Raw genomic sequence first — 16,557 nt, forward strand, 5'->3', positions numbered from 1 at the left:
TGCTCATGGAATCTTCCAAAAAACTTCTCCTATGACACTTGCCTCTCTGAATTCACACAGGGATGAGTAAGAGATCCAAAAAATCTCCAAGTGGAACTAAGAACAACAAGTGGAATGGCACTAATTAAAAACCTAGAGATGAATCACACCCTTGCAGACATCTATAAATGGATCCCTCATCTGAGAGATCTAGAGGCTGGAATTTTGTAATTTCTAAGGAAGTGCTGATAGTTTGTCTCTGAGAAAGGGCATTGTATTGTTGGGTGATCTTGCTTTTCATGAGGTGAAGAGGGCTTTGATGCTGGGAGGATGATGCTCGATCAAATAGCTGGGTTGTAATTCTCCCTTCTATTATTAATAAAGTTCTTTGAGTTTTCCTCCATACAATCGTGTATTTGTGAATGTTGTTATTTGTGAATGCCATTGTATGTTCAATGTATTTCTGATTCTGCATTGCTTATGATATAATAGATCAAGATGCTTTGATGGTGTTTTGTTACTTTGTCTCTATAGGTATTCACTGAGTGGGATAAGTAGGAGAAGAGGTGCAAGCTCTATCAAGGGGGAGAGAAATCAAGCAAGGAGTCAAGTGAAAGATCCAGGTTGGTCCCTTTGCTTCTCTCTTATCTATCATACATAGAGGAAATCACAAATTGCTTTGATTGCTTGTTTCTAGGATAGCTACCAATCGTAGTGGGACTAGCAGATTGAAAAGACACTAGTTTTCCCGGAAACAATTTCCCATAGACAAGCTCATATGGTGAAAATCCTGTTGTGTTCCGACATGTTGTTCAATACGCCCAAAGTGCCTCAGGAAGCTTTTCAACCCAGTTTCGATGACAGTTTTCTACAGTCTTCTTAAGGATATTCTCCAACACTTTATTTGTATTCTCAAATTGACCATTTGCTTGAGGATGATATCGAGATGTCACCCTGTGCTTGATTCCATACTTCTTCATAAGTCATGACATCAGATGTGATGTGAAATGCGTCCCTCCATTTGAAGCTATCTCTCTAGGAGCTTCATTGTTGAATTGTGTTATATTCTTTCCATGACTAACCTACGTAGTGAACCGGGAGGTTAGAAGGGGGGCGGAGCCCCCCATTCGTTGCATCGATTGCGCGGTGGGGGTAGTAGCCCCCCCTATTCGGGGGGTTTGAGGGGGGCGGGTAGCCCCCCTTTACGGGGTTCGGGGTGGTGCCCTGGGAAACTTTTTTTTAGACCCTATATTAGGTTGGGCAAACCTACGTATGGTTTTTCGGTCCATGGTTTTGGATGCGATGGTTTTGGTCCATTGTATTGGATGCTTCGGCATGTATAAATATGTATTGTAACATTGAAAGGAATATAATGAAAAATCAAGCTGGTAGTCCCGGTTTTGGGATCTAGGGGAAAATCTCTGTGTATATGTGTTTTTTTTTCCCCTCGGAAAAAGTCGTAATTTTCATTAAAAGATTAAGAAAATTACATTTTGCAGATGCCGAAGCATATTCAAAAGCAGGCTTATGCCTGTCGAGTTCACTAGCAGCTATATAAGTCTCCACGCAGGGAGCATGTAAATAAGTCAGTTCAAAATTCAAAATTGTGTTTTGCTCTTCGCAGAGAGCAATGTACTGTAAATATACAAAAAGATGTGCTGTTATGTCTATATCTACATACTGTAAATAAACAAAAATATCTGCATATGTATGGGCTTATAGCCCATCATTCCACTTGTTCTTCAAATGGTCGATGATAGTACTGATAATAAGTACCATCGATGTCCTCCTGTATCCACCAGTCCTCTCCTATTCTGTGCACCGCCTCTTTGGAGAGCTGATCTGCAATGATGTTCTGTTCCCTGTAGATATGGTGACAGACAAAAGATTCAAAAGACATAGTCAATCTTTTAGCTTCATCCAGAATATGTCTTAAAGCAAATGCATGACAATGAGATGCATTATTAAGCCAATTGCAAACAACTTTGGAATCGCCAAAAATCTGTAAGTGTCTGCAGTGTTTTAGGATAGCAAAATGAATAATGTGTTTGGCTGTGATAAGCTCTGCGAAGTTATTTGTGCCTCTACCAAGGTTAATTTGAATCTTATAGCAGTGTCTGTCATTTAGGTGAAGAATGGCGCCCCCCCCACATCCATCATCTTGGGCTGAGCCATCGAAAAAAGCCCAGGGCTTTGAGTGATCAATGGGGATAGGAGAGAGAGTTCGCGGAGCAGTGACAGTCTCCTCATCAGGTAATAAGTTGTAATCTGCCACAGTGTGAAGAATGATCGAAGGCCAGTGTGGTCTCTTCAATTGGAAAATGGATAGGCTATGGGCTATCCATATAGCCCAACAGATCAGCAAACGTAGATTCTTGGCTTTCCCCGTATGTTCAGAACACCAGGTGGACCAAGCCTCCTGAAGGGAGTTCCCATGCCAATGCTTCAGATGCGGGAAATGAGATGAAATGGACTGCCAGAAATGAATGGTCGTGTGGCAAGTGAGAAACAGGTGCTCAGTGCTCTCCTCTACATTAAGGCAAAGATGACAGCGATACGGTCCAAAAAATGATCGTTTCATAAGATTGGAGCCTGTGGGGACCTTATCAAATATGATATTCCACATCAGAAGTCTAGTCCTGGGCGCAGCCTTTAGCTTCCAAATCATCTTCCAAGTAGATAGGATTTCAGGTGGTTTGTGTACCTCCATGAGTTTAAGGTATCCCAGCTTGGGAGAGTACGCTCCATGTTTAGCGTGCGCCCATATAATCTCATCTGGACCCTCCGTTAGTCTGATATTAGCTTGAGTGAGAGCAGAGATATAGTCCTTCCAGTCGTCAAACCATTGGTGAGGCAGGTTTAATGTTCTGGCTGATAACCAGGCCTGCTGGAGGAAGGATGAATTAGCTTGGTCACCAATATGTTTGATATAAATGATACCTCTGTCATGGAGATAGTGAATAAGATCAGCCGGCAGTCGGTGGGCATTCCCGCATCCAACCCAGGGGTCCACTCCAATACGAACAGCATTCCCTTCTTTAATCCGCCAAGTGATGCCTTCTCTCAGAAGTGGAATAGAATCAATGACAGCTTTCCAGATGTTAGAGTAGTGATTGTTGTGTCCATGTCTGATACAGAGCCAATCTAGTATAGAAAGAGGCTTAATATACTTGGAGTAAGCCACCCTGGTCCAGAGGATGTCAGCAGTGAGTAAACTCCATCTGAGCTTGGCTGCCAGAGCTTTAGAGAAAATAGCCAATCTCTTGATGCCCCATCCTCCCCAACTCTTAGGTTTAGTAATAGTCTCCCATTTCACCCAAGCAAAAATGCGCCCTGGCTGGTGCCCTTTCCATAGGAATCTACAACATATACTCTGTAGTCGGTTCAGGATGCCTCTAGGAATCCAAGCCAGGGCCATCCAATACACAGGTGTAGCCTCTATGACCGCTTTGATGAGTACAAGTCTTCCGGCTCTCGATAGATATTTGTGGTACCAGACTTGAAGCCTCTTTTCTACTTTGGAGATGAGCCATAAACAATCCGCAATTTTATAACCCGCTAGCTTCAATCTAAACCCCAGGTACTTAATTCCATCCGATAATTCCATGGTGACAAATGGGAAACGCTGTGAAGCAAAATAGATTTCATGAGCCGAGCATCCAACAGATGTTATGGTGGATTTGTTATTGTTGATCTGCATTCCAGTGGCTTGCTGGAAAAGTCGGAAGGAGTTATGAAGAGAGGAGGAGTCAACAATACTGCCATTAAGGAAGATGAGTATATCATCAACGAATAAGAGATGAGTAAGGAAGAAATTATCCACAATTTTGATTCCAGTGATTTGTCGTCGGTCTCTGGTGGATGAGATTATCTTACTCAGCCCTTCCATAATCAGAAGGAATAGTAGAGGAGAGAGAGGGCACCCCTGCCTAAGCCCTCTCTCAGCAGTGAAGAAGGGAGTCGCTTCGCCATTTAGGAGAACGCTGTAGGATACATCCAAGATGCAACTCATCATCCATTTGATAAAATCATATGGGAAGCCAAGATGAGTGAGCAACAATCTAAGGTACAACCAGTTAGTTCTGTCAAAGGCCTTGGAAAGGTCTACTTTGAGAATCATGCCTTTCTGCTTCTTGATATGTGGAGTGTGCATGAGTTCCTGTGCAGTAGCTATAGCTTCATGGATCTGCCTGTGGTGAAGGAATGCAAACTGCTCTGATGAAATATGCTGTGAGAGGATGGGCTTGAGCCGGTTGGCTATAATCTTGGCAATAATCTTGTAAAGGCAGTTGCAAAGTGAAATGGGTCGGAAGTCATCAAAGGAGGTCGGGTTATCAGTCTTAGGAATGAGGGCGATGAAAGTAGATTTAATGGCTGATGATATCCTGCCTCTTTTCCTACTGTCCTCCACAATACTCAATAAATCTTGGCCCAGAATGTCAAAAAAGGAAATGTAAAATTCAATTGTCCATCCGTCTGGTCCAGGGCTTTTGTCCTTCTTAAACCATTTCAGAGTTGCTTCCAGCTCATCCATGGTCACCTCCTTCAGAATCTCTTCCGAACTGTCCTGGTCCACATATCTGGGAAAAAGCTCTACCACACGCATGATCTCCAAGATATTGACATTCCTTGGAGCCCTATAAATGCCTCTGAAGTGATCGGTGGCCAGCCTGGCTAAATTCTGCTGATTTGAGATGGTAAGGCCATGTTCATCTTTTAGTTCCCAAATATTATTGATGGCTTTCTGTCCATTGGCAAATTTATGATAGAACTTAGTGTTATTGTCACCCTCAGTAAGCCAAATAGCCCTGCTTCTCAATCTCATGCTTTCTTCTCTTTCCTTCAAAATTTGAGATCTTTTAGCAATCAGAAGGTAATACTGCTCCTTACTCTCAGGTGAGTTGAAAGTACTTGATGAAGTGTTTTCATACTCCGTGATGATTCTCTCAGCCTCCATGAGAGTGTGGTTATCCTGAATCCTCTTCTGATGAGCCCACTTTTTTGTGATCAACTTGAGCTCAGTTAATTTCCTGACAAAACCAGCAGACAGGTCTTCCTCATCCCGAATTGGGTTGTTTTGCCAGTATTCATGGACCAGCTGAATGTATGATGGATCTTGAAGCCATGCAGCATTGAATTTATAGGGACTCTTGATCTTGTGGGTGAGGCCATCGATCTCCAGAAAGATAGGTCTGTGATCCGATAATCCACCGGATCCTACCCATTGTCTAGCTCTGGGAAGTTCATTATATAACTTTTCTTTTATAAGGAAACGATCAAGTCTTCTGGCCAAACTTTGTTCACCACTCCTATTATTAGACCAGGTATACTGAAGTCTAGCAGAGGGAATGTCAACCCAGTGGTGGTCCTCCAAAAGGGAGGAAAAGGAGTCAGAGAGAGTATCCACTTGGGCCATATGCCCCCATGATTCACAGTAGCCCAAGGAGAACTTAAGGTCCCCACCCAAAATAATGTTATCAGCTTGCAAGAGCTCTCTCTCAAGAAGGGATCTCCAGAAAGTGAGTCGATCAGAGCAGGGTCCATAGACATTTATCAAGCGGAGGTCCCTATCCAGTGAATGTACATGAATGTCGATGCCAATAAAACCTTTGCCCCCCCAATAATTGCAGATGTCCATAGTCTTGTTACAGACCCCGATGGCCAGACCACCAGATCGGCCTGCTGCATCAAGTGCATGGAAAGTCCAATGCGGGAGCCAAGAAGAAAAGGAGCGAATGAGGAGGTCCACAGGTCCTAGGGTTTCCTGTAGAAAAATAATATCCTGATGATCCGAAGTGATAAGCCTCCTGAGAGCTAGTTTTTTGGCTAAACTAGCAAACCCTCTACAGTTGAAGGAGAGGATTTTCATAAGGAAGGAGGGGGATGTTATAGACATTTTTGTGCCTTACAGCATAAAGCATGAAATGTCAATAATCTGAGGGATCCAAAGTCCCTAAACATGTTGTTCCTACCCCTAGAGGAACAAGGTCAGCAAACCACAGCACTGCAAATCAGTTCTCCACTGAAAAACACTCAAAAACAGGTCAATTTTGGATAAAAGCAGCTGCTCCACTAAGCATCTGCGCTGAATGTCAAAAGCTCTATGGTGTACCTGCGTTGCATAGCAAGTTCAACAAAGCCTACCTGCGCTGGGCGTACTTTGACATGTGGAGGAATCTTTTCTCAATGTGCCAGTGCCCAGGAAGCTTCCAAAATGACACTTGGATCAGAAGATTCGCCTAATGATGAGTTAAGAGCTTCTAAAACTCCAAGTGGAAGGTAGAAACTCCGAGTGAAGGACTGAAGAACAACTGGAGTTGAAGAGGACAACAAGTCACACATCAAGCTGACTTATCTTCACTCCAAAACTCTATATAAGGATCTCATCCCATGGGATCTAGGGAGGCCGGAATTTAGTGCAAAGAATTGCTGTTGGTTTACAGTTGAGAGTATTGGGTGATTGCTTGAGGGAGGTGAAGAGGAGATTTCTTTCTGTCGGGAAGGTGATGCTGGATTGGACCTCTCACGGTTGTATCACCGCCTGAACCTTACTTCCTTATATTAATAAAGCATTTGAGGTTCTTCTATTCGCATGTGTTTCAATGGTGTATTGTCTTACTTGCGTATTTGATTTATGCTAATCCTTGAATCAATTATGAATGCATGCTTCTTGTAGTTTCTTTTTCTTGTCTTGTTCGCAGGATCTCGTGTAGCTGGGCCCGTGAGAAGACTTGGAGCTGGGAGCAAGCGGCAAATAGAGGAGATTGGATCGACCATTTGCGCAAGACATCGGTAAGTGGATCTCTTCCTTTCATCTCTTGCATGTCATAAAGAAGTAACTTTAGATAGCTTTGCTTCAGCTGTTGCTAAGGAACTATCGCCCTTAGAGTGGGATAGGGTCATTCCGTGTTGGATACTTTTCCCCACAACAGACTGGCGACTCCACTGGGGATCGTGTCTTGTTGGTAGCTTGTGTTTCTTGCTATTCATTTCCTAAACAAAGGGAGTACCGAATCGAACTGCATTCGAATCCTTCGAATGCAAAGTAGAGGGCAGCTACTCTAGCTCAGTGCTGGGCATGTTTATGATTTGAAGAGCTGATCCACAAGGACTCTTTTTAGCTCTTTGTGATAGTGTTCATCTTCCTCAATCATCCTCTAGTGTATACTTGTCTGATAGCCTCTGATTTGGCCAAAAACCATTGGTTTTTGAGCAAACTGTGACCCGGAATCTGAGAGAGACGAGAGTTGTCTCTTCAGTGCAGCTGCAGCAAAGGCTACCTGCGCTGAAACGCAGGTCCCGAATGGGCTACCTGCGCTGCATGTCAGATTGACAGTGCAGCACCTGCGCTGATCCAGTTTTGCCCTGTGCAACTGGGGTTCCCTACTGTCTGTTGCCCAGTTTTCAATATTGTTTTGCAGCCTGTTGTCAACCTGTATACCCAGTTGAAACTACCTTTCTTTGCCTTCATTCCGCCTCAGTTGTATGAAGAAACCGTGATTGTTCTTATTGTATTTCTTGCTTTCATTCACAGTTTCCCATATCGAAAGTGAACTAGTCTTGCTATGACCTCTTGGATCTAGACCTGTGAGAAAGTGTCGTTGTGATTCTAAGAGCTAGTTTATTGCTGTTCATAGCTGCTTGAACATTTGCTTTCGTTATATGGTTCGGATTTCAGTATTTCTTGTGTTGAAACGAGTGAATCTTAAGGTGTTCTTTTGATTATTGGACAAAACTTGTTTGCTTTCGCTTGAAATTGAATTCGAAATCATACAACAGCTTTCTTTTTGTAATACATCAACATTAAGGAAGAAGAAAAGAAATACTTGCATTGTGCATGTGCATTTTGACAGTTTGCATGTCGATTTAGGAAAGTGCATTAGTGTGTGCTCTATGATCTGTTTGAAAAGATGATGTCTTTCTTTTCCCTCAGTAGTTAAGATTTTCATAAGTTGGAAGAATTGAAAAAGCTTGCTTATCATTCTTAGACTGCATTTAGGAGTTGTATCATACATCACGTGGTGATCCATAAAGGCAAACTGCTAAGCAAGATCAACCTAAAACGAACTGAATTTACCTAACAATGCTTTGAAACATAACGAAACACAGTAGAGGTCTAGGTAGAGACGTGAACCGGCGTCGTTAAACATAGTGACTGTTGATCTCTACGAAGGTGGGTGATTCCTCCTGAGGGACGATAGCACTAATACGGACTTGTGCCCCCGCGTACCGTCGCATATATTGGGGGACCCCTATAGGAACAAAGCCTTTATCCATAGGAAGTCGTGTCGGCCGCCCTACTGATCGCGATGCAGTGAACACAGCATTCACGAAGATCGACCACTCGTACCGTAAAACGTATTCTGTGGTTTCGCGAAAGGTTTGGCACACCCTCTGCCTAGAACTCCAGAGTAGTTTCTTTTGGCCTTTTTCAAACTCTATAACTGAAAAAGTCCATCCGAGCATTTGTCACTTTGGGCTCGTTAATACATCGAAGGAGACTAGAGTCATCTTTAGCTTTTTCTCGACTCTTAAAAAGTGAAAAAGCAAGTTGTGTCTAAAGCGTCGTCATATAAAATTCATTCTAAACGGAACATAATCACCCCTTTATTCCTACGTTGATCTTTAGGTTGAGAACATGGAACACACCAACCAAGGGATTCCACGTGATGGGACCCCTAGCCCTTTCTCCTCTTGGGGAGAAGTTGGTGCGCCCCACATGGTCACATTGTCGCTTCCAGGACTGACGATTGGCCTGCCAGTTTGGCTATTCTCAACCACTGTAGTTCAGACCACCACGGTTCCTGAACAGTCGAGTCAACAGTTAGACCAGTCTAGAGCTACCCTCCAGCCTTCCACTTCTTATAAGCCTTCCTCCGATCCTTCTTCTTCGAAAGGTCAAGCCGCCGAAAGCGGAGCTCCCATAGAAAAGAAGAAGGAAAAGAAGAAGAAAGAAAAGAAGCAGAAGGAGCCAAAGGCGCCTGGGGGCAAGCAAAAGGCATCTAACAAAAATCCACACACAGCACAGACCGGGCCCAAATCACCATGTGTCATATGTAGAGAGGACCACCTCCACCGTGATTGTCCCAGTATTCCCCGGATACTAAGGGACTGGTCCCCTCGTTTGCACAGTTCGGAAGCGTCAACCTCTGACAACCAGGTTGAATGCTTACCGTCGACCAACGAAAGTGAAGGTACGAGACGACGAAGGGGAATGAGATTCCCTTGCGAACTGTGTGAAGGCAATCACACCCTCCGTCGTTGTCCCTTTTTAGACGAAGCAAAGAGAGTTTTGGAAGATCAACCGGTTGCACCGTTGCTACTTCCTCCTGGATACCAAAAACTCGCGCCAAGTCCTTCGTTGGTCGAAAATACAGCTGCCCCGCTCATAGGGCCAGCTGAAGTGTCAGTCACTGAAAGTGAACCTACTGAATCCAGACCGGACGAAAGTCCAAAGGTCGAAACGACAGTTGACCCGGTTCTCCCTTCAGAAGTTTCATCTTCAAATACCACAGTCACTGAGGATTCATCTTCAGCTGACACCACTACCGAAGAGAGTAAGGATGACACCGTCCAGATTCTTTTCATCAACACCGATTCTGATGAACATCGGGGCAATGTGCCCACTCCTTTATCGCAGGAAGGAGCATCGTCAGGATCATACCCGGCCGTATATTCGGTCCCACCACCAAGCAACCTGGTTGTGTCCTTTGATTGGAACCAACTAGGCAGACCCCGGTTACCAGCCAGTATACCATTTAGAATTATAGTCCAAATATACAAAATGGTGATGGCTGGGACTATCATTGATGAAGGGGCATCTGTGAGTATCCTGTCCTCTATTGCTTGGAAAGCACTGGGTTGCCCGGCGCTTTTGCCTGAGATAAGGAATCTCTCAGGTTTTGACAAAGGAACCAGTCGACCATTAGGGATTCTGCCTAATGTGCCTATTACCTTGAAAGGGAAGGCTGTCAAGATGAATTTGATGGTCGTCCAAGGACCCTTGGATTATAACCTACTCCTTGGACGAGACTACATATATTGCATGGAAGCAATAGTCTCCTCACTCTTTCGAATAATGTGTTTTCCATACGAAGGAAGAATGGTCAAGCTCGTAGACCAACTTTCATTTCCGGGATCACGCATCGCAAATAGTCACATACCTATCCTGAATGGTCTATTTGATCAAGAAAGGTCTCTACCTCCGGTTCTTCTTCCTGATGAGTACGAGTAATTCGGGAAAGTAGGGCCGGAACCCAGGGGGCATGCATCCTGGTCTGCTGAGGTCAGAGAAAACCTTGGGTGTAAAGTAGAATTTCCGCGGGAGAATATGACTGGTCCGTACCCCGTCCCCTCCTTCATCCTCGTAAAACAGAAGGGCCGGTAAGAGCTCTCATGCGGAAGAAGGGGCTGTTAGGAATGGGGTTGTTCTGGAAAAAGATTCTTTTGTTAAAGTTAAGTGTGTGGCGGAAGCGCCGTCATTCACCTTTGTCTAAATAAGTAGGCTCTGCCAAAGAAGGGGATCCGTTTGCGGCAGCAAGTAGTAACCATCTTTGGGTAAAAGGCAAGCCTCACCCATTAAAACAAATGTTTTAAAGGATAAGTAGGGGCAGCCTCCAAAGAAAGAGATTCTATTGCTGCAACAAATTGTAACCATCTTTGTGTAACCTAATGATAGACATCGCCGAAGAAAGTTTCTGTTTGAAAGAATTAGCAGAACGATATTTGGATAACCTGAAAGAGGTAAACCTCACCCGTTGAAAACAAAGGTTTTTGACGGAAAAGTAGGGGCGACCTTGAAATTAGACTTACACCTGGGGGCATGCAAACCTCTTGGAATGCAAGCACGGGCGGCTATTTAGTTTTTTTAGTTTTTTAGGTCCTCCCTTTAAACCTGTAGGTCTAACCCGTTAAACTCGTAGGATTAGCCGATACCCAGCTTGCATAAAGAGAGGATATGGAGCAAAGCGTAGGGAGATGAAGCTCCTTAAAAAATAGCAATCTTCCAGGAGACCTTCCTACTTTATGACTGGTAAACATGAGCAGTTTTGGCAAAGTTCATGCTCGTTAAAAAATAAACGCAAACATGAGCAGTTTTGGCAAAGTTCATGCTCGTTAAAAAATAAACGCAAAACCGAGCAGTTTTAGCAAGAGTTCATGCTCGTTAAAAAATAAACACACATGTGAGCAAGCTTCCCCCAGAGTTCAAGCTCATTAAGAAAAATGAACCGGTAAATAACCATTTGAGACCGTAAATTCATCAGCCATAAAAGCCTTGGTCGTGTTTGCACCGTCACCTCCACTTTTCATTTGGCCGATCATTCACATCCACTTAATTGTTTACCTATTTTGAGGAACAGCTGTGAAGAGTGATTTCACTTAGCCATCCTTGTAATACTGCCGTGATTGGAAAATTCCAACCTGTACCTGGAATCTGCTGCTATCCCTGTTTATCACTCGTTCCTCAAAAGACGAGTCTTCTTTGAGCTCTTTTCACTGACTCATAAAATATGAAAAGTTTGCCGAGTTTTGGCCTTCCAGCTCTTTAAAAGGACCAGAAGAGCTATCCCTCCTCTAGATTTTAATCTTTTTGGACCTGAGGGATTATTGCACAAAAAGATCGAGCGCTTGTCTAGTTCGGCTCGATAAAGATATCGAACATTCATCCCTTCTGTATTGTTTTATACTTTTTCGGACTTAAGGGATTAGATGACGAAAAAGGACCCCTGGAGTCCACTTTATGTACCCTTTTCAGACTCTCTAAAAATGAAAAGGACCGAGTTGTCTTTGTCGCTGGGCTCGTTAAAAATATTAGATAGCGACAAACTTGTCTTTAGACGAGAACGAGTTTCCCTATTGTTAGGCTCGTTAAAACATAGCGATGGGCTTGCCCGAAGGGAAGGTTATAGAACAAGCATATGTTATCCTCCTCAAGCTTGACAAAAATAAAGAGGTACTGGTCAGAAATGACTGGGGAAAAATTGGGAGAACCTCAAAGCTTAATGGTAGCAAGTCGCTCTTGAACATGACACTTTTGCCTCCGTAAATATCGGGTTGGGTTATTATCATTCACCGGTCCCTTCACCATGGTCTCGCCATACCATCCATACATGGGGTAATGCTACCGATCCATCACATCAGTGTCGTTATATGTTCAAGAGATGTCATTCAGAAAGTGTCAACCAGGTCCCATCCACTACCATACATCATCTTTCATCCTTCCATGACCGCCACCCTGAATCATATTTCACAGATCGTTTTCACCATCATCACTAGCTCTGTTCCGTGTCACTGATGTGGGATTCATTAAGGCCCTCCTTTGACGGATCACTTCTTTTTGACATCAGCTCGTTATCCAAGAAGTTGATCTAGGAACACCCCCTCAGTACTTTGAAGCTTGCATGCCTCAATGGCAAGTTTCTCACTTCCGGCGATAGGTATACATTAATGACCTTCGACCGGGAGACTTTGCGTGGTGTTCGACGTCAGATCCTATATTCACGCCACGTGAATTGTGCTGCAGTACCTTGAGGGTCATCATCATTATCGGTGATTCCTCTCGCGCTTGTTAACAGTTTACATTATTGACTGGTAATCAAGCGAAGTCTTTCCATGTTCGACTTCAAGAAATTCTCACATGGATCGACTTGTACTAGAGTGAAGATCGGACAAGTTTGAAGACCCCGGATCTAGTTTCATCCATCTGGGCTGCGATATATATTCAGGAGATAAAAACATAGACATGTGCAGCAGATGATCATCCTACTAAAAGGATGATAATTAAAAGCAGAGAATTATCAGTCTATTATCAGACGATCGTCTGTTTATGTACAACAAATGTATTTATAAAGCTGAGCATGGGAAATGCCCGCATCAGCTAGATCATGAAAAGAAAGTATGAAAGGATAATGTATTGTATTTTATTTTGTTACAGGTCACCTCCCGACGATTGAATGAACTTCGGATCCTCCTAATAAAGCATTTCACCCGATAAACGACCTCATACTTTAGGGGGCAACTGTTATAGACATTTTTGTGCCTTACAGCATAGAGCATGAAATGTCAATAATCTGAGGGATCCAAAGTCCCTAAACATGTTGTTCCTACCCCTAGAGGAACAAGGTCAGCAAACCACAGCACTGCAAATCAGTTCTCCACTAAAAAACACTCAAAAACAGGTCAATTTTGGATCAAAGCAGCTGCTCCACTAAGCATCTGCGCTGAATGTCAAAAGCTCTATGGTGTACCTGCGTTGCATAGCAAGTGCAACAAAGCCTACCTGCGCTGGGCGTACTTTGACATGTGGAGGAATCTTTTCTCAATGTGCCAGTGCCCAGGAAGCTTCCAAAATGACACTTGGATCAGAAGATTCGCCTAATGATGAGTTAAGAGCTTCTAAAACTCCAAGTGGAAGGTAGAAACTCCAAGTGAAGGACTGAAGAACAACTGGAGTTGAAGAGGACAACAAGTCACACATCAAGCTGACTTATCTTCACTCCAAAACTCTATATAAGGATCTCATCCCATGGGATCTAGGGAGGCCGGAATTTAGTGCAAAGAATTGCTGTTGGTTTACAGTTGAGAGTATTGGGTGATTGCTTGAGGGAGGTGAAGAGGAGATTTCTTTCCGTCGGGAAGGTGATGCTGGATTGGACCTCTCACGGTTGTATCACCGCCTGAACCTTACTTCCTTATATTAATAAAACATTTGAGGTTCTTCTATTCGCATGTGTTTCAATGGTGTATTGTCTTACTTGCGTATTTGATTTATGCTAATCCTTGAATCAATTATGAATGCATGCTTCTTGTAGTTTCTTTTTCTTGTCTTGTTCGCAGGATCTCGTGTAGCTAGGCCCGTGAGAAGACTTGGAGCTGGGAGCAAGCGGCAAATAGAGGAGATTGGATCGACCATTTGCGCAAGACATCGGTAAGTGGATCTCTTCCTTTCATCTCTTGCATGTCATAAAGAAGTAACTTTAGATAGCTTTGCTTCAGCTGTTGCTAAGGAACTATCGCCCTTAGAGTGGGATAGGGTCATTCCGTGTTGGATACTTTTCCCCACAACAGGGGAGGGCCATCCTTCGCTCTAAGGGCCCCAAAAATGGTGTGCTATCGCCCGAGGGCAACCTCCTCATCCGCCGTCTTCCTAGCCTTAGTAATGCGGGATGGGCGTCCACGACTGGTCTTGTGGAGGGTGGGGGGACTAACAGGGTCAAGACCAATAACGTCAGGTCCTCTGTCTTTGTTACGGGGACGAAGGGAGTAACGGGGTGATGGCCTAGATAATGCAGAGGTCGAAGTAATCAGAGGGGGGGGGGGGGGGCAGAGGAGGAGGCGGCGGGATCGAGCAAGTGAGAGATGAATGAGCTAGTGAGTGTGAGGTGAAAGTCACAGGTGGAACAGAGTGTGAAGTGACCGAAGAAATGCAGGATGTATGCGAATTCAAAGAGTTAGGAGGAGATGACATACCCGTAACCGCTGTGTCCTTCGGAGGGGTCAGTGTGTGCTCCTGAGCCTCTGAGGACGATGGCGGTGCCGGGGTTGGAGCATCATGCGGTAAATTTGCAGGTCCAGGTCCATCTTGGGGCGCAGCATCCCCAGGAGAGCGCTGTTGGGCCACAGGAGGATGTACCGGTTGCTGTTCCAAAGGAGTCGACCGATTGATCTCTGTGACTTCTTCATGTTCTTGCCTTTGGGATTTCCTTAAAAACGGGCAGTCTCTGTAGAGATGCCCAACCTTGTGGCATCTGCGGCAGCGATATGGGATGCCCTCGTAGTCAATGATCTACCTTCGCGCCGAGTCTCTCCACTGTATAGTAATATATTCATATAGGCCTCCTCGAGTATCCATGTATATGAGAATCCTGGCATAGGCCATCATGCCAGTCTGAAAATAGGATTTGTCATACCCCATATAAGTGCCAAGAGCATTGCCAATGCGCTTGAAGATTTCCTCAGACCAATATTGTAGGGGGAGTCCAGGAAGTCGAATCCAGATAGGGCCAACCCCAATCTGCTCCGTCTCAGGATCAAATAGGGGTGTCCATCGCTTGAGAAGCACAGGCGCATGGTCAAAGTGCCAATGTGAGGATAAAACCCAGTTAGTGTGATCGGCACGCGCGAACCTAAGTGCAAACCATCCCCTCACAAATGTCTGCACAAACGAGATATCAACCAGATGATGCCCCCAAATCTCTGAAGCCCATGCCTTCAAGCGTGCCGCCGTATAATTGCGACCCCTGATGCGCCCGACCAAAACCCGGTCCGCAAAATCCATCGCTTCACCCCACTGAATGTCCTCTTCCAGTCTGAGAAAATAATCAGCTTCTCGTGACTTGAAGCATTTAGATTTTCTTCTAGGGCCGCCGGGGGGTGGAGGGTTCCGCGGAGAGTTAGATACCGGAGGGGGGGGATGAGCAGGTACTGATGGATGAAAAGATGCAGGGAAACCAGCTGAAGGAACGTGAGAAAAACCTGATATGGGACCCGAGAGAGGGGGTATGGAGGAGAAACTGCCGGACGAGGGACCAAGGTAACCCACAGGGCCAGATGAGGCAAGAACCAGGTTAGGGTTATGCGGATAGCGGAAAGATGAACCGACAGTCGGTGGGGTTAACCCTAGGGAAGGGTTTAAGCTACCAGCTACAAACCCCAGGGTCGCCGGAGAGAGGGGAGGCGTTGTGAGGGCCGGCCAGGTGGGGGGTTCGTCCGGTAGAACCACCGGCAAGGATCTGGAGGATTCACCATGCGAAAACTATGAGTAAACCCCAGAAAAATCATCATAAAACATACCTTCTGAGCTGGCATTGGGGGTACGCCAGATGGAAACCCCTTCCAAGGGGTCAGCAGAGTAGTCCACGGTCTCCAGGTCCTCCATAGTTAACTGCTCCTCGGAACGGTGAGAGTTAAGCGGTGTAGTGAATCTCGGCGAAAACGACATGTAGCGGCAGAAGGTTGAAACCACCGCTAAGGTAAACGATAAACAACAGCTGGTAAGCGAGATAACCCCCAAGAATTTGAAAACCCGTATAGAGACGGAATACTTTTTCAGGATAACGGGTGTCCAAGTGACGAGAATCCGGACGGCGACAGGCACGGATGAGCATCGAACGGCGGAAGCACAGGTAAAGGAAAACGGAGTAAGTTACCAGCGACAGAAAGGAGGTAAAGGAGAAACGGTTTCGAGTAACCGATGTCTGCAGGGTTATTGAAGCCCTAACCAAACCCTGTCCGCACGGAAAACCCTCGCGAAGTCCGCATTGCTCCCCCCTTCATCTTTCCCTCTGTGTATATGTGTTTTATGTATTATGCTCTTGCATTATCTATTTTCTATGTTGTAGAATTCATATGGAGGTAATTTCTGTACGGGGTTAAAACCTACATTTGGTATCAGAGTCGTTTTGGCTTCAAGGGGACGCCTTTGTTGCTGAGGGGTTTTGCTCGGGCCTGTGGTAGACCTTTTTCAGTGGGAGATCTGCGGGATCTATTCTACTGGTGAAAGAAAATGGCGAGCAGTGGAAAGATAGAGATCGAGAAATTTAATGGTTAGAGTTTTGAGTTGTGGAAACTCAAGATGGA

General features: G+C 44.8%; 1 protein-coding gene across 1 annotated transcript; it reads right to left on the reverse strand.

Annotated features, from left to right (window-relative positions):
- Nucleotides 1–1,705: 1,705 nt before the first annotated feature.
- Nucleotides 1,706–15,919, reverse strand: LOC149251304 (uncharacterized). The gene is made up of 4 exons (XM_089453847.1): nt 15,772–15,919; nt 14,769–15,402; nt 14,449–14,681; nt 1,706–5,658 (listed from the first exon to the last, which is right to left on the reverse strand). Exons 1-4 carry the CDS (start codon nt 15,917–15,919, stop codon nt 1,706–1,708), a joined length of 4,968 nt encoding a protein of 1,655 aa, XP_089309973.1.
- Between the last annotated feature and the right edge of the window lie 638 nt (nt 15,920–16,557).

The sequence above is a fragment of the Pinus tabuliformis genome, chromosome 7 (assembly GCF_031772625.1).
Source record: "Pinus tabuliformis cultivar Carrire ecotype Pingquan chromosome 7, CPIR1, whole genome shotgun sequence".
Taxonomy (NCBI): Eukaryota; Viridiplantae; Streptophyta; class Pinopsida; order Pinales; family Pinaceae; genus Pinus; species Pinus tabuliformis.

What these genes read in the sequence shown, in the direction of transcription:
- LOC149251304 (XM_089453847.1), bottom strand. Translation starts at nt 15,919, where the DNA reads ATGTCGTTTTCGCCGAGATTCACTACACCGCTTAACTCTCACCGTTCC. An exon ending in CCCCAATGCCAGCTCAGAAG is followed by an intron (nt 15,403 to 15,771) that starts GTATGTTTTATG and finishes TTCATCCATCAG; the next exon opens with TACCTGCTCATCCCCCCCCT. An exon ending in TGGAGAGACTCGGCGCGAAG is followed by an intron (nt 14,682 to 14,768) that starts GTAGATCATTGA and finishes CCCGTTTTTAAG; the next exon opens with GAAATCCCAAAGGCAAGAAC.